Consider the following 21976-nt stretch of genomic DNA (forward strand, 5'->3'; position numbering starts at 1 on the left):
ACGGCGCCGCCCGGCCCGCGCCCCGCCCCAGCCGGCGCTGGAGAAGGCGCTCCGTGGCTGTGACGTCACGACGCCGCGGCGCCCTGGCCGGTATGACGTCATGGCCCCGCCCCCCAGGCGCCCGCTGCCTTCCGCAGACGTGACGTCGTGGGGCCTCCTGCCTGCCGCGCCCCACCCCCGGCCACCATCACCCGCCCGCCACCGGGACCGCCCAAGACCCCGGCCCGCCCTGCTTCTCCCAGCCCGCAGCCGCATCACCTCCATCACGCGTTCGTTCACCAACCCGGTGATTCTGTCATACAGCGAGCCGTCAACACAGAATCACGAAATACTCCAGCTAGGAGCAACCTTAAAGATTCATTCATTCAGCAATTATTTAGGGAGCATCCGATAGGTACCAGGCACTGGTGGAGGTCCCGACCAGTGAGGCTGGCAAAAGCCTGGCCCTCTTGGACCTTACATTTGTAAATAACCAAGGTAATTTCGGGTAGTGACAGGTGCTATGATGAACATGCATACAGTATCCTGGTGGCAGAAAGGGGGGCGGTGTTAATTGCAGATTCCCAGGGCCAACCCCAGACCTCAAGATACCCAAGACTCTGGAGATGGTGCCTCTCAAATCTGCATTTTAAAAGTACTTCTTATGCAGAATACAAGTTAAGAACAACCGATTTCTACAGAGATTTTAGAACAACTTCTCGTCCTTTCACTCAAGAAACATAAACAGGCGTACATCATTCTATTGCGCTTTGCAGAAGTGTTTGTTACAAATTGAAGTTTTGTAACAACCCTGCATCCTCAAATGATGGTTAGTAATTTTTAGCAATAAAATATTTGTTAGTAAAGTCATGAAAATTGGGGGGTTTTTAGAAGTAATGCTATTACACACTTAATAGACTACCTTATTATGTAAATATAACTTATATGCAGTGAGAAACCAAAAAAAAATAGTCGTGTGACTCGCTTTATTGCAGTATTAACTTCATTACAGTGATCTGGAACCACATCTGCAATATCTCTTAGGTATGCCAGTATTAAGCACCTACTACATGCTGGGGAAACACAAAGATGAAAGCGATGAAGTCCTGATCTAATTCTGTGAGGTTTGGTGTCCCTGGCTGTGAAAGCGGAATGATAATCTCCACCCTTACGTACTTATAGTTGGAAGGACAGAGATAATTACACCAGCAAGAATCCGGGGCAAAGCGGATAGGTGGGACCTTCTTGCTCTCTCTCCTTCCTCCTCTGGACTGAGACACCCGCAGTCTGGCATGGGGGACATACACGTGGGCTGAGAGGCATGGGCCATGTGTACACAGTGGGGCAGAGATAGAAGAGCATTATCCCTGATGGAGGAGGCTTGAGGATGTCTTTACAAAAATGAAACAGAACATTCCAAGCACCCAAGACATCATGAAGAACGATTGGGTAATGACACAAAGACAGGCAGCCAAAGGCTGGAGGAACTGAGTGAGTGAGTAAGCTGATGTTTAGATGAGGTTCTCACTATGGAAGAAGACAAGGAAGAACCTTGTGGTTTTATATTGGAATCTAGGGTATTGACATGAAGTTTTTTTTTTCACATATCTATTTCTTATCTTTGCTGAAAAGGCCTTTAGGCCCTGTATTCCCCTAGGCATACCCAGTTCCCAGATCTTGGTTTCTAAATACTTCCCCACCAAAAGGAACTAGAGTTTCTTGGAGAAGAGGCTGACTCTGGGGCTAGGCAAAGAAAGTAAAAGATGAGCCTAAAATATCTTTGGGGACAAAAAAAAAAAAGAAAGAAAGAAAGTGTTGAAAATGATGGGAATAGGTCCAAAGAACACAGGATCTAGCTTGAAAGACCAAATTAGGAAAAATTTGCACATATTAGACAAGAATTGGAGACAACTCCAATGTCCACCAACATTAGACTGGGTAAACTGTGATGCATTCATACAATGGAATTCTTACTACACAGTGATTTTTTAAAAAAAGAATTACTGGTATATGCAACAACATAGATGAATTTCACAGTCAAAATGAAGAACAAAAGAAGCCAAACACAAAAGGCAGTGTGTTGTATAATTCCATTCATATACAATTCAAGGACAAACAAAACTAATTTGTAGTCAGAGGTCAAAAAAATGTTTAATTTGGGGCAACGGGAGGGGGTTGACTGGGAATAGACATGAGTACCCTCCAGAATACTGGCATCACTAAGATGCTCTTAGTGATGGTTACATGATGATATAGGCAGAATATAGATGTATATACAGATGCAGACACAGGGGAGTCAGAAGAGCCCTGCACTTGGGCTTTAAAGCTCTGTGGTCACATCTTAAAATTCTTAATAACTTTATCTGTGCATTTGTGCTTCGTAAGTGAAGTCTGATGGATCAATGAAGCATGGGCTGAGGGCTTGGAGCCTTGACTCACGTGTGGTCCCACCTCCTGCCACCTTCCCAGGACAAGTTCTTGACTGTCCACTCCTCTGTCCTCTAGTGTCTCAACCTGTGACCATGGGGTCTGGAGATCAAACTTTAGAGAGTCAGGTATGATGCTGACACCCTACAGCTTCTCAGGGTGGGGCAGGATAGAAGCCATCCCTGTCTCTGTCCTAGGCTGTCAGCATCCCAGTGCATTTGGTAGATGAATCAACAAAGGTGAACTTCTCTCCCACCACCCATTCAGGTACCCATTTCTCTGGTGGGGATGTTGCAATACCCTTGGGGCAGCAGGTCAGTGGGAAGGAGTGATGCCCCACTCCCAGCCAGGACTTCGTGGGTCTGCCTCAAAGCTGACAGGAGGAAATGGACAGCCAACGAGCTGCTCCATGAGTCGTGGAGTGGGTCTCCCAGCTCCGCTGAGGGTCTGCAGGTGCCCTGTGAGTATCCCAGTTTTGGAGAGAGTGGCATTAAATAGAAAACTGAAAACACCATGACAGGTTGAGAGATTGTGGGAGAAGGTGAAAAGTTTTATATTTTAGTAACTTTAATGACACTTTTTCCTCCTTTTAAACAAGAGGCCCTACATTTTAATCTTGCACTAGGACCTGCAAATTATGTCTTATATAAATGTATGTATAAAAAAGTTATTGAAGTATACTTAAGATTTGCATATGTATGCTATACCTAAATAATTTACTCTGTGTATGCACGTATGTATTTAAGCTAAAAGAAAATATTTTAAATGATATATGTTAAAATTAATTAGGAAAGGAACTGTAGGAAAAAAAAGCTTATGATTCCATACTGAAACTAAGAAAAACGAATGAATTAATGAATGAATTAATAAGTGAATGAATGAATGAGGAGAGAAGAGAAAGCTCTTCTTTTCAGTAAAATGTCAACTAAGAAATACAGAATGAATGATAAGAGTTATAAAATCACCATTTTGCAGCCATCATAATAATAATTAATCAGATAAGTATATCATTCGAAGCTAAAGCCATCAATGGATAAAGATTTGTTGAGGAAAATGTATTTTTCCAGTCTCAGTGCATTTACTCCAGATCATTTATCAATTACAAAGGAAAAGGGATCACTTTATATTGAAGGAATCTGGCAGACACCATCTTAACCAAGTTATCAAAATAGACATCACCAGTTTACATGGCAAACTGACACCTGAGCCTCCTGATGTGATGTGAGGGACAAAGAATCACTTGTGTGGTTTTCCCACCGAAAATTCATATCCTGAATCTAATAATGAGGACAGAATACAAAACCAAAGTCAGGGGACAGTCAGTAAAACACCTGAGCTGTACTCCTCAGAAATGTCAGTGTCAGGGGAAGGGTATAGCTTAAAGTGTCAGGGTGCCTGCTTAGTATGCAGGAGGTCCTGGGTTCAATCCCCAGTACCTCCTCTAAAAATAAATAAATAAACCTAATTACCTCTCTCCGCCGAAAAAAAACTTTAAAGAAAATTTTTAAACAAAAATTAAAAAACAAAAATAGACAAATAAAATAGTCAAGTAAAAAATATATCAGTGTCATGAAAGACCAAAAAAAAGTTGAAAGAACTGTTCTAGATAAAAGGAGACTAAACGTAATTGACAAAGACGTTCCTGGGACAATTTGCAACATGTGAATATGGGCTTTATATTAGCTAGTAATATTGTATCAATTTTAAATTCCATAAATTTTAACACTGGACTGTGGTTACATAAAAGAATGCTCTTTCTCTTTTTTTTAAACATTTTTTATTGATTTATAGTCATTTTACAATGTTGTGTCAAATTCCAGTGTAGAGCACAATTTTTCAGTTATACATGAACATACATATATTCATTGTCACATTTTTTTTCGCTGTGAGCTACCACAAGATCTTGTATATATTTCCCTGTGCTATACAGTGTAATCTTGTTTATCTAAAGAATGTTCTTTTTCCTAGGAGGTATGTGTGAAGTATTTGGGGGTGTAGAATTATGATGTCTACAATCTGTTTTCAAATGATTCTACAAAAACCCCACAATTATAACACAAATGTGATTGCGTGTGTATATGTACATTGAAAGAGAAGGAAAATGTGGCAAATGTCACAATTGGTTAACGTAGCTGAGGGTATACGTTCATTGTTGTATCAGTTTTCTATTAATGCTGTAACAAATTACCACACATTCAGTGGCTGACAACATGAATTTATTCTTACAGTTCTGTAGGTCATGCGTCTAATGCATTTGTCACTATGTTAAAATCAAGGTGTTGGCAAAGCTGTGTTCCCTTCTGGAGGCTCTAGTGATGAATCAATTTACTTGCCTTTTTCAGCCTCTAGAGGCTGCCCACATTCTTTGGCTCATGGTCCCTTCCTCCACCTACAAAGCCAGCAATGCTGGGCTAGTCTTTTTCACAACATATTACTCTGATACAGACTATTCTTCCTGCCTCTTTCACTTTTAAGGTCCCTTCTAATTACATTGGGTCCACCTGATAAATAACTCGGGGTAATCTATTTTACAGTTAGCTGATTAACAACCTTAATTCCATCTGCAACCTTAGTTCCCTCTGACATGTAACGTAACATATTTACAGGTTCTGGGGATTAGAACACTGACTTTTTCTGGAGGGTGGGGAGGTGGTATTCTGCCCACCACAGTTTATTACTTCTTATAACTGTTCCTTTGGTTTAATTTTTTCAGAATAGAAATCTAAAGAAAAACCTCTGTTAACATAGAAAATCCTGAGGACCCTACCTAAAAGGTACTAGAATTAGTAAATAAGTTTAGCAAGGTCACAAGACACAAGGCCAACAAACAAAAATCAATTCTATTCCTACATACTAGCAACAAACAATTGAAAATTAAAATTTAAAAAATACCACTTGAAATAGCATCAGAAAACATTAAATGCTTAGGAATAAATCTAAGAAAATATGTGCAAGATTGTATAACAAAAGCTACAAAATACTGACAAGAGAAATTGAAGAAATTAAAGAAATAAATACTCTGTCCATCAGTTGGGAGACTGAACATCATTAAGATGCCTGGTCTCCTAAAATTCATCTATAGAGTCTGTCCAATCCCAAGCAAAATCCCAAAGGGCTCTTTTGTAGAAGTGAGCTAGCTGGTTCTAAAATCTATACGGAAAGCCAAAGTAACTAGAAATAGTCAAAAACTACTTTGAAAAAGAATACCGAAGTTGAAAGACTCAAACTACCTGATTTGAAGACTTAGTATAAAGCTGTTTACCTTAAAACTATAAATCAAGACAGTGTGGGATTGGCATAAGCATAGACATATAGATCCATGAGTCAGGATAGAGAATCCAGGAACAGACAAAGACATATATGATCGATTCATTTTTGGAAAAAAAAATCCTGAAAGAATAAGGAGCAGAATCTTCTTATGAGCCAAAACTGCCCACGGATCCTGATCTTCCCCGTGGGTGGTAAACACCCCGTCTCTGGGGGTGTGTAAGAGGCTGAATTGTCCTAAGTAACGTGGCTTCGCTAGTTCTCTGCGCTCTGAGATCCCCGAGGCGGCGGCGAGGCAGGGACGCGGCCGCGGGTCGCTGTCCACGGTGCTGAACGCGCCTCGCTCACCAGATCCGAATGCTCCCCCAACGCGAGACTCTCGGAAACTGCAATACCCAGTGGCGCTGGGTTTGCTTTCTTTGTGTTCTATCTTGATGCGTATTTTCCTACTCGTATGTACTACCCAATTTTTAAGGTTATGTTCTCCTTTATTAAGGAAATGTCAAACATATACAAAATTAAAGAGACTAGCATAATGAACTTTTATGTGCTCATCACCCAATGTCGATTGTTACCAATTCAGATTTTATCATCTCTCACCTACTCCTCCCCACTCAGACTATTTTGAAGCAACTCATGTATTATATCGTTTCCTTCACAAACATTTCAGCATAAATCTCTAAAAGATAAGAATTCTTTGAAAACACATTCCCAATAAATTAACATGACTAAGAAGGAATGATTATTCCTTAACATCACCAAATATCCAGTTAGTGTGCATTCTCAGATTTATGGGTGGGGTGCAAAGCTCAGAGGGGTTGAGGTATCTGCCCGGGGATGCCTAGTGTAGCCAGGAGTTAGTGCTGGGGCAGAGGTCGCCCCAATAGCATCACGTGACCCTAGACACAGATCAGCCCATTCTAGCCTGCTTGCCACAGATGACATTAGGAAAAGTCTGAGGCACAGGGTGCTGATTCAAGCAGGTGAACACACCCACAGGGTGTCCCCTGAGGACACCAGTGTCCAGGAACTACAGGCTCCAACCATATTTGTGCCCGGACAGGTCTAGTTCAAGACTGATATTTCTACAGAAGAGTCCTGAGTATCAGTATTTCAGCCCAGCATTCTAGTGTACAGACAGGATGGAACCACAGCCTGATCTGGGCTTGAATGCTAACTCCACCAGGGATTGACTGTGGGACCCTGGACAAGGAACTTCACCTCTCTGAGCCTCAGATTCCTGGTCTGTTTAATTTGTCATGATCCACCCCCAATCTGCATTTGTGCCTGCAGTCCCCACTCATGGAATGACTTTCTACCAACCTGAATTCTAGGTTTCCATTAAAATCCAGTTCAGAAACCCATTCTTCTGTGGCTCATCTCCTCCTGGAATCATCTCTCTTCCCTCTGACCACAGTGGTATTATCTATGTTACAGACTCAGAACAGAGCTGGAGGCCCCTTAGAAACCAGCTAGTCCAATTCTTGATTTTAAAGACGAGGAAATGAAGAATTGGTTGAGGAAAGAATTTGCCCAGTGTCATAGAGCAAGTGTACACCGAGGCTGTGTTGGTCTAGGGATCTTTCTGCTGCCTGGAGCACACACTTGGGCATTGCCAGGTCTACACTTACCAGTAAACATGACCTCTCCATGCCTTAGTTTCCTCACCCATAAAATGGGGGAGAATAATGCCTACCTCCTAGGGCTGCTGTGAGAATTAAGTGAGATGATGGGCTTTGAAAACTGTAAAGTGGCATGCAGTTGTGAGGGTTAGATTTCCTATTACCACCACAGAAATAGCAATAGAGGCTTGTGAGCTGCTGGGAGCAGGGCTCTGCCTCAGGCATCAGGACATACTCAGCAGACAGTTGGCACTCAGAAAGCCAGGGTGGGGAGCCTGCAGCCAGCCCAGGAATGTGGTTCAAGAATGGGGCCATTGCTGTGCCAGGGCTCCAGGGCTCAGAGAGGCCCTTGGCTAGGACATGGGAAGAAAGAGGAGAGTGGTGGCCCCATGACTTAAGCGCACTGATAGGACGCCATGGTGCAGGGTCCAAGAGGGCTCTGTTGTCACACAGGGCCAAGCCCCAATCTCAGCTTCTCTGAGCTTTGTCTGGACTAGTTCCCACCCAGGGTCAGTGTGAGGCCCAAAGGGGGCCCAGTGGTCCTCCTAGTCTGGTGCCTAACACAAAGCAGAAGTGTAGTGAACGCATTGTCACTCCCTGCTCCCCTTTTCTGAGCAGTAATCCCCACCATGTGACGTAGTCTGCAAGGAGCACTTCATTGTCTCAATATTCCATGAGTTATGTGCTATTGTCTCCATTTTATACAGGGGAAAACTGAGGCTCTGGGAGAAATAAAGGAATTTCCCTAAGTCACGTCATACTGAGTTGCAGAAGTGGCACTCAAACCTGAGTTTAACTGAATTCAGATCCCAGGATCTTTCCTCCACTCTCAGGAGGACACAGAGGTAACACATTGGGGAACTCTGACCTGGAGCAGCTCGTGGGCTGTCTGCTTTGTCAGCTGAGCCATCAGGAAGAACATGGCCCTGTTGGTAGACAGTGGCTCAGTGAAATCCACAGGGGTTGCTCAAACCAAGTTCATTCATTTGGAGGCCACAGTAATAGAGACAGTGCCCAGGAGGTGAGAGGTGATGGGCAACTTAGGTCCGGTGCTGGTCATATCATATTGAGGGCAGTGCTGGCTTCCATATGCTTAGAGGGCCCTGGACAAATGGGGAGTAGGGGCTGGAGCTTGCTGAGCAGCGTGTCTGGGTTGGGGATGTCCCTGAGGAGTGGTTGTAAGGCATGGGCTGGTTGGTCACCATGGAGAAGAGCAGCTTCAGAGGGATCAGATCTCCACCTTTCTACCCCTGCCAGGCTGTCCCCAGGCAGAAGGAGCAGCAGGGTCCGTGGGCCTAGAGTGCTGAGCTGGGTTTAGTGGAAGAAAACCACTGGCAGCTGGATTTTAAAGCCACCTGAGAAAATCAATTAAACAAGAGAGAAAGCGGGAAAGTATTTGTAAACGGTGAAATACGCTGAGGAATGCTTGCCAACAGTCTCTGCAACTATCAAGCTGCAAACCGATGAACTTGACATGTAAGCTACATGTAATAAAGACCAAAGAGATGTTTTCAGGCCAGAGAATTACAAGCAACTGAGATATTCAACCGAGAGAGCAGGACACATTTAACAGCATGCAGCTCAGGGAAGGAGAGGATGGTGGGAGTGGCCAATTCTCTCTCTGTCTAAGACACAAAACAAAGCAATGGAGCAAAGAGGAGCCCAGGGCAAGCCCCAAAGAACTGACAAGAGAGGGGGTGATGAGGGAGGCCTGATGGCCATGGGAATAGAGGCCTGTGTCCCTGGTGGGGGACAAAGGATGGGGAGCAAGAACATTCTCAGAGGCCTCCTGAGCCTCTAAATCCTTAACCTGGAGACTCACAAGGCCAGACCTCTGCTTTCCTGGCACAGGAAATCCAAAACCCAGCACCTGGGAGGAGGGACAGAGCATCCCAGCTCTGTGCAGAGAGGACCACAGGAGTCTGAAGATTACCTGACTCAAGGTAGGATAGCCCCTTTCCTGTTGCAAGGGACAGTATCTGTGCCTGTGCCACCCAGCTGACACCAAGAGGGGTCAAAGGCCAGTTCAGTCCCAGCAGATCACAGAGACGGATGGGGAGCTGGAGCACCTCCCGCACGTCCTCCCTCTCTGCCCCTCTCCTCTTCCTTTCTCCCCTTCACCCCTCCCCAGGCCCTCCCAAACTCCACTCACTCGCTCATCACTCATCTTTTGGCTTCCCTGCTCTTGCCCCTCCAATGACTGCCCATCCAGACTCCTAATCACGTGGACAGCGCCCTCCACAACCCAGCCTCTGTCTACCCTGCAACTGCCTCGACGCTCACAGTGCACCCGTGACTCCCATGGCTCCAGCCACATCAGCTGCCCTGTTTCTTGAAGAGATCAACTTCATTCTCAGCCCAGGGCCTTCGCACTTGCCATTCCCTCAGCTCACAAAACTCTTCCCTAGCCCTCGTCTCTCATCTCCAGTCTCACCTCAAATTCCACCTCCTCGGAGAGGCCTTCCCAGACCACCTGGTCGTTGCTTCCACCCTCCACCCCATTCCCCACCCCTGTCATTCTCAGCCCGCTGCTTCCCCCAGCACTGCCCTTCCTCTGGGTGGTCTTATTTTCACATTTTCCTGTTTGCCGTTTAGCATCTGCTCCTGCACCCAAAGCAGCATGTAAGTTTTGTTCACAGCTCTGTCCCCAGAGCCTGTAACTCACTAAGTATAAGTCAAATGAATGAATGAATGAATGAATGAATGATTATGTCTGTCGTTCACATATTTATTACTTTGCTCCTTTTCCTCTCACATCTGCCTCCACTTCTCCACCATCCCCATCCCTCCTCGGGCTGAGTGTCTCTTCAGGGCCTGGCCAGGGGTGCAGTGTGGGTTCTGCTTTGAGGGGAGGAAGAGCAGCGACTCCTAGGAGAGGGCAGAAGAGGTCTGGCGTCTCGGCATCCTCTGTGCCCGAGGGAGAGGGGGCTGGTTGGGGGAGAGGCGCTGCTACACCACAGACCTTCCTGAGGAACAAGGCAGGGCAGAGTTGAGGTGGTGGGAGCCAGGCCCTTTGGGCACCCCAACAGAGGCACACGCGGCTGGGACTCTGAAAATACTTTCATACCTCTCTCCCCTCCCACCCTCCAACCTCCAGCCAAGAGTTCCTGGGGGTGGACCCAGTAAGAGGCGAGAGATCAAGGTTGCTGGAGTGAAGCAGACCATGGAGGTCAGGGTCACCCCCATGGGCCACTGTGGGACAGAGAAAGGATCAGAGGGGAGACACACCCCACCCCATCATTTCCATTTGCTCCCTGATCTAATATGAGCCTGTGGCCTTATCTCCGTCTTCTCTAAAGGGCTCTCTGCCAACAGCTCTAACACAGCCCCCAAACCCCTCATCTCAGAGGATGCTGCCCTGAGCTCCCCAGATGGAGATTCCAGAACCAAGATGTGTGTCTCAGCTCCCACCTTCCTTTCTCCCTCTGATGAGACAGGGACGGGGTGGCCTGGGCACACAGTGACCCAGGGGTGTACCAAGAGGCTGTGCCTTACCCAGAAAAAAAGTACCTGGGCCTCAGGGGACTGGCTCTGGAGCAGAGGCTCCAGAGGGGCTCGGGGTTGGGGGGAGCCTCTTCCAGCTCCTGGGAGCCACCTGCCCACATGGCCTGAAACAAGGGTCTCCGTCCTCCCTACCCTCCCCGCGGCTGAAAACTCCGGTACCTGCCCTGGGTTGGGGGCCAGGCTCTGAGCTCTGGAAGGTAAGTCAGGACTCAGGGACTAGGGAAGATGTGAGCACAGGGCAAGGGCCACAAAAGGAGTCAGGAGAGGCCAGTCACTGGGCAGGCCCAGCTGGGTCCCCTCAGGCCTGATGGGCGGATCTGGGCTCCTTGGTCAGGTCCGTGGGAGGAGCGGTCTCACGGTGGAGCGGGTGGGAGCCAGCAGCCTGCTGAGGAAGCAGAGCCGGTGAACACAGATTTTCAGAGCCTGGGATTGGGGGAAGCCCTGGGTCACTTTGCTCCCAAGCCCTGTAGTAAGGAAGGACTTGAGACCCTCGTCCTGGCTGAGCAGGATGGCAGGAAGGTTCCGGGACTGGTCACTCCCTGGGAGCGCTGTGCTGATTTCCTGGCTTAGCAAATGGTTGTCAGCTGTGGGAGTGGGTGTGGGAGGACCTCAGGAGTCTCCAGCCAAAAGGGAGGGCAGGTCAGGGAGAGGCAGGCAGCTCCAACCCAGATCCCACACAGGGCATGTGGCAGGGGCTGGAAGGACGGCGAAGGTCTGGTGAGGACCTGACAGAGCAGGGAGACTTGTCATCTTCCAGGAGCTTAGGCTGTCTCTGTGAAGCGGGGTGTGGTGACTCCCCAGAGGCTGGCCGATTGACTGGACGGCTCCTACACCCAGCCCCAGCACGGGTCTGGCCCACAGCAGGGACCAAACACCTGCGCTAGGGGCTCCACGGGTGCACGGAACAGGACACTGATGATGTGGGCCGCCTGCCCAGGGTCCAGGGAATCAGCCAGTGCCTCCCCCTCCCAGCACAGCCTCTCCCACTCCGCCCCAGGCCCCTCGGCCCATCTCACCTGACCAGCCCGAGGAGCTGGTCCTTCGTCTTGGAACAGATGCCGAGGGCCAAGCTCCTCAGCATGGCCTGCATCCACCACAAGTCAGCCGGCACGTCGGGCAGCCACGCCACCAACCTGGACAGAGAGGCAGCAACAGCTTCGCCCGGCTGAGCCCGAGAGTGCAGCCCCACTGAGCCCACCCTCCCCATGGGTCCAGAGCCAGGCCGAGGTCCCTGCGCTGAGGCACCAGGACTAAAGGAAGGGGGTGGGGAGTAGGAAGCACCAGTGGTGCTGGCTCCATCGCACAGCGAGTCGGACACACAGACACCTCCAGAGGCATTGGGGGCACAGGGAATGATCCCTGATGGACTGTGAACTTGATGGAGGCGGCCAGGCCCTCAGGGTCATTGATCCCACAGGGCACAAGTGGGAAGCCTAGGGGTGGAAAGGGTGGGGCTTTGGGGTCAGGCTGGCTTGGTGCGCAGCCCAGCTCCCCTGTTCATCAGCTTTGTGACCTGGGCATGTCAGGGCACCTCTCTGGGCCTCATTTTCCTCACCAGCCAAATGAGGACCATCACCTCACCAGCAGTTCCTAACCTCCTCCCTAACTCTGTCCCTTCCTCTCTCTCTTCCCCAGACTAGCCTGTTCTCCCCACTCCACACCCCTTCACCCACTCTCCTCTCAACAGCTAGCAACTTCCTAAAACTGACATTTGATCATAGTCCTCTCTTGCTCAAAGCCCTCTCGTGGCTCCCCACGTGGGCCCCGCAGGACCAGCAGAGGCATGCATCACCCAATTATGGCCGAAGGAGAGCGTGGCCAGGCACCTTCTCAGATTCACTGGACACTGCAGGCTCCCCTCCCCACAACGTATTGCCCTCAGAGGGGCCTCCAAACCAGGGCCTCAAACTGGGCAAACAGTCCACAGGGTACAGTGTGACAAGCAAAACATAAACTGGACTGTCACCTCCCTTGTTCGGGACCTTGTGCCCCTATTATTGCAACCTACATATTGAGTATGTAAGTTATAGAAAACAGCAGATATAAATTTCCCTGTGGTCTGGGCAGGCGTCCTCATCAATGCTCATAAGTGGATTTTTTTTTTTGTAATTGAAAAGGCTGGGGTTTGCATAAAAGCTCAGCATAAGGACAATCCATGTCAGCAGAAAGTTCTCTCTGAGCTTTGGGTCACCCAGCAATCTAGACAGCAGGGCTGACCTAGTCACTAACTCAGCATGGAGCAGGACAGAGACTTGTAGACTGTCACAGGCCTTCTTCTAGGGAATAGAGAATTTTGAAAAATACAGATCTCCCCATGACACTTGCCTGCCAAAACCTTCACTGCCTTCCTGCAACTGTCAGAACAAAGACCACACTCCTCACTTAACCACAGATCCCCTAGTGTCTAGCCCCTGCCGGCCTCCTGAGCCCCACCAGATACAGACAGCACGCCACATTTTGGTTCCAGACACACTAACCTCCATTTCAGCTCCTCAAATGAGCCTTCCTCCCTTCTGCCTTTTGCCCCAGGAACTATGCACATGCTGTTCCAGCCATCTGAAATACTTTTCCATTCCTTCTTGGCCTAGTGGACTCTTACCCATCCTTCAGATTATAGCTCAAAAGTGTCTCCTCTAAGCAGCCTTCCATGACCAAAGAATCCCTCTTGTGAGCTGCCCCAGTTTACTGTCAATATAAACCTCTCCTAGGAATCCACAGCCAGTGTAGACCTCTTTAGGTATCCCTAGGCACCGCTGGATTATCCAGGTGAATGTGTGATGATGTGAGCTCCATGAGGCCAGGGACCAGGTCTGAGTCAGTGCTGCCTCCCAGCCCCCAGCTATGGCGTGGCCATTAGTAGGCCCTCAATAACTATTGGTGAATGAATGAACAAACGATGCAGTAATCAGCAGAGTCAGACTGGTTAGTGGGGGTCTAACCACAGCCAGTTTGCCCTGGAAAGGCCTCACTTTATAGAAAAGGAATCAGAGACCCAGAGAGGTCAAGAGAGGCCCGGGGCTCACAGACCAGCCCCTAGAGGTGTCCTCTCGCAGCACATTTTCTCTGAGGCTCCGATAGGTGGAGCAATGACCAAAGGTCCTAGAGATGGAAGGGGCCAGGCGCTGAGCAGGAGGCCCACTTCAGATAGATAGATCCGAGGGATGGAGCCCAGCGGCTGCTCCACCTCCCCCTCAGACCCACCACCAAGACTCCTAGAGGTCATGCCGCCAACATCAGGCAGCGCGAGGAGGCCAGCCAGACTCTGCCCGCCCCCGTCCCCCACCAGCGTGTCAGCTGCCCTCCTGCAATGGGCACAGGTCTCTGCCACAACCCTGGCCCTTCCCAGGACCCCTGGCCAGGCCTCACCTTCTGCTCCGGAAGTAGACGTACTCAAAGGGCAGTGTGCAAGGCAGCAGCAGGTAGGTGAGCGCCCGCCCGGGCCCCGACTGGCAGAGGGAGGCCCAGGGGCTGGGGTCCCTCATACACGCCTCCTTCAGTGCTGCAAGAGAAGCCGTGGCATGGCCATCCAGCCCTCCAGCCACCCCCTTCACCGTCACCCTCAGGGAGGACAGCCCGAGCCCCTCTCTGCCTCCCAAAGTCCACAGAGGACCCCCCCCACCCCTCCCGGTCTACAGCGGGAGCAGCAGCGTTGATGGAACCCCCACCCTCAGCCGGCAGGGGGCCAGGCTCTCAGCTCGTGCTCCCTCATTATTGTCCCTTAAACGGCAGAGTGTGTCCCTTTCACAGATGAGCAAACTGAGGTTCAGAGTGGAGAAGTGACTTTCCAAAGACCATGGGCCGGAAGTGGCAGGGCCAGGATGGACTGTCAGGCTCCTCAACCTCCTCCCACCTCTCCCGCCCCTACGGGAAAGCCTGTTGTGGCCCCTAGGGTGGGACCAGTGGCCACACCATACCTCCCTCGATAACAGCGCCTCAGTATTATTACTAACTGCAGCAGCAGTAGCTGTGACCACAACGACCATTTTCCAAGCCCCCAGCCCCTTCACTGACCAGAGCGCAAGGGCCCGGCATCCTGGTCAGGGCAGAGCCAGAGCCCGAATCCCAGCCTCCAGACCATGGCTCAGCCACGCATACCCCACCAACCTCGACTCCGGGTCCCCAGGCAACACTGTGCCAAGACCCAGCTCCCCACTACCTGTTCTGTGGCCTGGAACGAGTCCCTTCCCATCCCTAGGTTACCTCCTCTGAAAAATGGGGATGCTGACAGGGCAGACCTCCCTGGGGCAGGTGGGGATTAAGGGGTGTCTGTAAGGGCGGGGCCAGAAGCAACTTCCTTCCCGCGGGGAGGGCATGCTGGCTGCGCCTTGCGCTAGTGCCCCATCAGAGAGGCTCTCTGGTGCCCCCGTGTGGCTGCAGGGACACCGTCAGGGTTCCAGAGCCCCAAGCTTAGACTGCAGGGGCTCAGCACAGATCCAGTTCCATCCAGGTACGCCCTGTGTGGTCTCCTGTGCAGAGAGTGGTGCCCTCCTTATCCCTGCGCCCGCCCCATTGTCCCCGCTCTGGCCTTGACCACCATCATCCCTCCTCCTGGCATCCCACCTCTTCAGCCCATCCCCTCCCGGGTAGGTGCAATAAACTCTGGACCTAGAGTTCAGAGCAGTAGTGAACTCTGAAAAGGAGGGGTCATCCCCCCACCGCCGGTGCTTCCCATCTCTTTCCTCCTGCAGCTTTCCAGGCCAACTGCCCCACCCTCCCAGGCTCCCCAAGCCCAATCTCTGCTACCCCACCCCTCCCTCAACCACTGTGCTGCAGCTACAGGGGCCTCCAAACTGCCCCATCAAACCCAGGACATTCACACGTGACATGTCCTGGGCCCAGATGCTCGCCTTCCTCTCTTTTGCCTGGCCAGCTCTACCTGTCAGGTCTCACTTAATGCTGCTCAAATCCCACGCCCACCACCGACACATGTACCTATATGTCCCTGGGGTGGCAATTGTGACATTCACTGAGCAGAAGAGCAGACTAAACGGGTCACAGCAGAAGTCCTGGTTCTGCTAGTTGTTTGCTGTGTGAACTTGGCCAAGTCACTTAAGCTCTCTGTGCTGTGGTTTCCTCATCTGTACAATGGGGACAATTCAGTACCATCCTCAGAGTATTGTCAGGGGGATGAAATGAGTCCCCCTCCATCTGAAGAGTCCAGAACCCTCCATGTGGGCCTCTCCTGTGTCCCTCAGTACCCCCTACCCTTTCCTGGGCAGTGGGAAAAGACCTGGCTTCCCCAGGCACAGACTTGGCTTTCAATCCACCAGTTGCAGGCTTTGAGACCCCAGGGAGCCCCTACCCCTCTCTGAGCTTCAGTTTCCCCAGCAAGGAAATGGGGTCAGAAAAACACTCAGGCCCACGGTGGTGGTCAACAGTGAAGGGGCAACACATTCGAAGCCCCAGCCCCATTCCTGGCACTTAGTTAATTGTCAGTAAATGAGTCATGTCCTCTTCCAGGCCACCAACACCTTCAGGGCAGGGTCCCTGGCCCCAGGCCTCTGCGTTCAGGGTACCTGGTCGGCGAGCAAGCGCAGGAGGGAAGGGGCAGTACCAGCCTCCAGCTCTGGGGAGAGCTGCTCAAAGTTGGGCACGTCTTTGACAAGCACATTGGGCACTGCGCAGTTGAAAGACAGGTCTCCGTCGCGGCCAGCATCCTGGTTCCCATCAGCTGGGGCCGGGGGCTCCTTGGACACCAAAGTCCGCAGCACTGGCTCCTTAGTGAGTCCTGGGTCGGTGGGCGGAGGGGCACGACAGCTCAGCCCATCTAGAGCGTCCCGGTCGCAGTGACTTCCCCAGAGCTCCCGCTGCCTATACCATCTGCCCCTCGGTGCTCAGCCCCAGCCCTGGGGCCCTGTTAGCCCCAGGAGGGATGGACCCCCGGCTCATCCTGAAAGACCCCTTCCTACCCTCCCCGGGCCCTGCTCTGCTCCCTGCTCCCTGTGCACGTTCTAGTGGTCAACACAACCCACAGCCTGAAGACCCAGACCCAGTCCAAGGTTCAAATCCTAGGGTCACAGCGGCTAGCAATGTGAGCTAACCTCTCCACACAATGGTTCCCCTCCCTGTGAAAGGGGGAAATTAAGACCCGCTTTATTTGGTCGTCCTGAGAATGAGATGAGATAAACACATAAGGCTAAAGCCCAGGGCTGGACACACACTCTGTGCTCAGCACGTGCTTCCCACTGCTGTATGTTTGGGGCCCTAGTGTGGGGGTCAAGGGCATGGGTTCTGGAGCCGGACGGCTTGGGTTCAGATCTCAGCTCTACCACTCTGAAGAGCGTTACCCTGCGGGATGACATCCCAGCTAAGAAGAGCTCTCTGGCCCACCTCCTGCTCCTTGGAAACACGCTCGCACACAGACACAAACACACGGGCTCCTGCGGTTCTGCTGAGGTCTGCGCCTCGAGGTGCTAGCTTCTGTTCCTTTGCTCTTGCTAAAACCCCACTTATCTGTCCCGGCCTCCAGGAAGCCCTCCTTCACCACCCAAGCCACCAGGCTGGGTCAGGTGCCCCTGCTGGGGTCCCACAGCCCTGGGCATCCCTCCGTCTCCCTGGGGAGATGTCTTTCCCTGGGTCTGTCCCCGCCTCTCCCGCGCCAGGTGGCGGGCAGCTTGAGAGTAGGACGTGTGTGATTCCTCTCGGGGTCCCCAGCAGCCAGCTCAGGCCAAGCATAGAGCAGATGCCGAGGAGGAAAATAAATGAGCTGAAGTCCCTAAAAACTCAAACAGCTGCAAGCAGGATCCGCCTGGTACTCATGTAGAGGGCGATCCCTAGCTACTGGGGGTCTGCCACCTACCATGTTTCTCCAGGAACCTCAGGGCATCCAGGTAGCCTTGTCTGCAGTTGTCGGCCACTACCTGCCAACACACAGGTCAGGGGGTGCTGGGGAAGGCCTGGACCCTGGAGCTGATGGTCACAGACCAGAGACTCATCGTCAACTGGAAGCGACCCCACTCTTGGGATCCCAGCCTCTGCTTCCCAAGAGACTCCTCAGCAGGCTCAAGGACCCTGGGGGGTCTCTGCCCAGTTTTGGCCAGAGAGGGCCACCGGGCTGCTGGTGGAACAACTCTGCTCCAACTGCCTCCCTCCCCGCAGCCTCATTCCTTCCCTCCTCTGAGACTCCTCTGGCTGGGGGCTCTTGCTCCAGAACCCCCCTCTCTGGCCTCAATTCCCTCCTCTGGAAAAACGGGGTAACAGGCCTGGCTGGGGGTGCCTGGGACCTTACCTGCTTCCCTACAGATCAATAATGGGGGTTCCCTTTGCCCTTTGATGTTCATTTCCAGGACCAGCCTGGGATGACAGAGGAACGCAGAGACCCACACCTGCCTGTCTCAGTCAGGGCCCCACTATTGGGGAAAAGGCACCTGCAGGTCAGGACAGCTCTCTGACTTCCTTTGTTGTGTGACCTCGGGATGGCCACCCACCTTCCTGAGAACCTCGGCTTCCTTGTCTATAAAATGAGGCTGAAATTTTCTGTCTACCCCGTGGGTATAGGGAGGATCAGCTTAAATGAACAGGGCCTTGTTTCATAAGTTACAAAATACTATGCAATCAGAAGAGGTGTGAAGGAATTGGGGAGGGCCAGGGAGTGGCTGAGGTGGAGGAGTGTGAGATGATGATAAACTGTGGTCAAATCACCCATTTCCCAGAAACACCAAGGAGCAAAGAGCAGGGAATGTGGGTTGCTTGTCCATCTCTTCCTGTCCGTGTACCTTGACACCACTCAGAGGGTCAACTGGGCCACAGTCTAGGGCAGCAATTAAGAGCATGGGTCTGGGCTGGCTGAGGATCTGAAGCCTGGTTTGCTGCTTCCAGGCTGGGTGACTTTGAAAAAGCTGCTTAACCTCTCTGAGACTTGGTGTCCCCCCCTGAGAAACGAAGATGATAACGGTACCTTGTCACAGAGTCTGACCCAGAGGGCCACCAGCATGACTCATGGGGCACTTGATCGTGGCCAAGCCTCTAACACCTTCAAGGCCAGGCACGGGGGCAAGACTCACCTCGGGGCTCAAGGGTATGAGGGAGGAGAGGCCCAGGTAGAGGTTCTGGGTGCAGATCTGGAAGCTGACATTGAAGATGTTCAGCTCATGCATGCTGGCCGAGGTGCTCTGGGGACAGATGTCCACTGTCCCGTGGAAGGGTGACACAGTGATGACAGAGGGGGAGTCCGCGAAAGGCAAGTTATTGCTGAACCCGCCGTCGATGTAGCGCTGCAAATCAGGCAGCCGTGATGCCCTTAGGGTGTCCTCCGCACCCACGCTGCCAGGAAGCCACCCCCGAAGACGGGCTGCAGCCGATCACCTCTAGCTGCCCCTGAGTCAGTAGGTCCACCCCAACCCAGGGTGCTCGGAGCACTCCCCGGAATAGGGGAGGGCCTGGCACACAGTAAGGGCACAAGGAGCACTGTTTCCTCCAGCCACGCACCTCTCAATGGTAGGTACCCGGGCAGCCCAGAGCACAAGGCAGCGGCCCGGTCACTGAGCGCCCGACGCATACTTACCTCCCCTCTGAACATAGGGGGGATGGTCCCACAGTAGAAAGGGATGTACAAGGAGCAGATCACAGCCTGGGAGGACAGGTCAGTGGAAACACAATTATTCACATTCCTCATGTTCAGAACCTGCTCTGGGCACGGCGTCCAATCCCAGAGCAGCCCGCAAGGGGGGTGTCATAATGCTGTCTCTGGACAGCCGCTGGGATTTTTTCTCCAAAGGACAGACAGGCACCAAGTACCATTTCCCCTTCATCCACCTGCCAGGAATTCTCCACCGAGAATCTAGGTATGTCTCCCACAGCGTGTTCCCTCCAACCATTCCAACCAGGGACACCTCAAACAGGAAACCCTGATTCTTTCCTTTTTGGAAAATACTGTCTACTCTTCCCAGTAGAGGCTCTGACAAGTCCTGCAGTGGAGAAGATGCTGGAGAATTCTCTTTTGTGGGGAGAGTTGTCGAACTGTGCTTTGCAGGATGTTTAGCAGCATCCCTGGCCTCAACCCATGAGGTGCCAGTATCTTGTGCACATGCACACACACACACAGAGTTGTGACAGCCAAAAATGTCTCCAATGTTGTTAAATGTCCCCAGGATGAAAAAAAAAATTCATCCCTGGTTCAGAACCACTGACCTAGAGCTTACCAGACCCATCGAACGTGGAGCCTTGTCTCAAGGGGCACTTGGAGACATCCCTCTAACCCTTCCTGGGAGATGTAGAAGCCATCTCAGCTCTGACCAGATGGAGGTGCAGAGCCCCGAGCCCACAGGCTGATCATCATAGTGGCAGCGGCTAATGGTTACTGAGCACCTAGGTGCCAGGCCAGGTACTATGTGCAGTACAGGCCCGGATGCTGGGATGCACTTTGGGGTCCCCAGTTGGCTTCCTCAGGAGCCCACCACAAGGGACTGGCCCATTCCCTGCACACACTGAGAATACCAGTCAGCACACACTCAGAGACAGTCCTTGAGCCGGGGGAAGCACAGCCCTCCTGGCCTTACAGGGTCGGGACCTGTCGCTCGACCTGTCTGAGCTCTCCAGGGGACCCATTCCCTACATGGCCCTCCTGAGCATCCCCATGGTCTGCCCCTGGCCTCTCCCTGACCACGTGGCTCTCTGTCATATCCTCCTGTTTGATTCCAATGCTGGGTTGTTTCTTACTTTCTTACTAGAGAATGTGGTCAGTTTCTGCACCCAAACATGTTTGAATAGAAGTCGCAAGATGACAGAGATTTTCATCTGTGTCATTCCTGTTGAGTCACTTGGAATGTGCTTGCAATGGTGACTGGCACATAATAGATACTCAATAAATGTTTGCCCACCTTGTCAAAATGCGCCTGGAGACCTGGATGGGGTGGTGCTGGGCAGGCACCCCTCTGGGAAAAGCAGCCCTTTCAGGGACCCTGTATAAACAAGCCTGACTTTGCGGTCTCCCCAGCCATACCCTTCCTTCCGTGTGTAGCCCAGGGGCCTCCCCACAGCAGGCTAGGGAGTCCTACTCCCCCTACCACTCTTCTGTGCATCTCAACGTCCTAATTTGTGAACAAACTGAGCTTCCATCCCCACCCCTCAAGGGCCCCAGAGAAGTGTCTGCCTCTGAAAAGCTCCTGTAAGTCACTCTGGTAGGAGATGGAGGCCACCCACCTGCCACCAGGCCCTGAGTCCCTCCATTTGCTCACCTGGATGACCTCATCTCGGGTGGCGAAGTCAGTGACGATGCAGTTCTGGCCATCGGGCCAGTGGGTTATCGAGATGCCCAGCCGCTTGGACGCCAGGATGTGGATGTCCGCGGGCAGACTGTCTTGTAGCTCCTGCCGGATGTACTCAATGGGCGCGAAGGCGGGGTGGAAGACGCCCAGGCTCAGCTGCTCCACGTGCTTGATCATGCCCAGAAGGCTGGAGCCGAAGTCTGCAGTGCGGGGAGGGGAGAGGGCCCTCAGCCACATAGGACACCTGCCCAGACCATACCCTTCCCAAAGGCTTAACCTCCCTCCTGGGGCGATGGGAGTGGAGGGTCTTCCCCTCTCCAGCTCAGAATTTCTGTGCCCAGCCCTGTGTTCAAATGCTCTGTCCACCTCTTGACATTGGGAACACTGCTCCCGGCTCTGAGCCTCGGGTCCGTCCTCTGCGAAATGGGGGCGACTCAGTCCCGAGATTAAACGGGAGCGTGCTGGCTGGAGCGGCCGCAGGGCACCGCGCCGGGCACGAGGCTCTGAGGCACCCCTCTCCGTGCCCACCCTCTCGGGTCGGAATCAGCCACGACTCGCGCCGGCGAGCTGATACCGCCCTGCGCCCCATCCACGCGGCTCCCGGACGCACAGGCCGACATGCTGCCGACGACGCTGAGGGCGCCGAGCGCCCCGGACGAGGAGCCGTAGAAGCGGCCGGCGCCCTGCAGGAGGCGCGGGGCGCGCTGGCGCAGGCACTGGGTCACGCCCACGTAGTAGAGCGCCTGGAAGCCGGCGCCCGAGAAGGACAGGCTCCAGCTGCCCTCCTTCTCAAAGCTGCGCATGGCGGCGGGGCTCGGCCGGGGATGGGGTCGGAAGGGGGCCGGGAGGGGTTTCGGCGGCGGATGGGGCGGGAACCGGGTGCGGGAGCCGCACGGGGAAGCCCCAGAGTACGGAGCTCGGGCTGCGGCGGGAGATGAAGCTCGGTGCGCGCCCGGGCCCCGCCCCGCGGGC

The 21976-nt window shown here is 52.3% G+C and overlaps 1 protein-coding gene across 3 annotated transcripts; it reads right to left on the reverse strand.

Moving 5' to 3' along the window:
* Positions 1-10013: 10013 nt before the first annotated feature.
* On the reverse strand, positions 10014-21936 carry PNPLA5 (patatin like domain 5, triacylglycerol lipase). 3 transcript variants are annotated; one of them, XM_072973654.1, is made up of 9 exons: positions 21615-21936; positions 20975-21204; positions 19303-19368; positions 18803-19012; positions 17599-17659; positions 16354-16527; positions 14166-14298; positions 11816-11932; positions 10014-10261 (listed from the first exon to the last, which is right to left on the reverse strand). In XM_072973654.1, the coding sequence occupies exons 1-9, from the start codon at positions 21805-21807 to the stop codon at positions 10027-10029; spliced, it is 1419 nt and encodes a 472-aa protein (XP_072829755.1). In that variant the 5' UTR covers positions 21808-21936; the 3' UTR covers positions 10014-10026. The 3 variants fall into 3 exon arrangements, with proteins under 3 accessions (XP_072829755.1, XP_072829754.1, XP_072829756.1); XM_072973653.1 differs by lacking the exon at positions 21615-21936 and adding an exon at positions 21371-21557; XM_072973655.1 differs by lacking the exon at positions 21615-21936 and adding an exon at positions 21371-21543 and having other exon boundaries at positions 10119-11184.
* Positions 21937-21976: the final 40 nt, after the last annotated feature.

This window comes from Vicugna pacos, chromosome 12, assembly GCF_048564905.1.
Source record: "Vicugna pacos chromosome 12, VicPac4, whole genome shotgun sequence".
Taxonomy (NCBI): Eukaryota; Metazoa; Chordata; class Mammalia; order Artiodactyla; family Camelidae; genus Vicugna; species Vicugna pacos.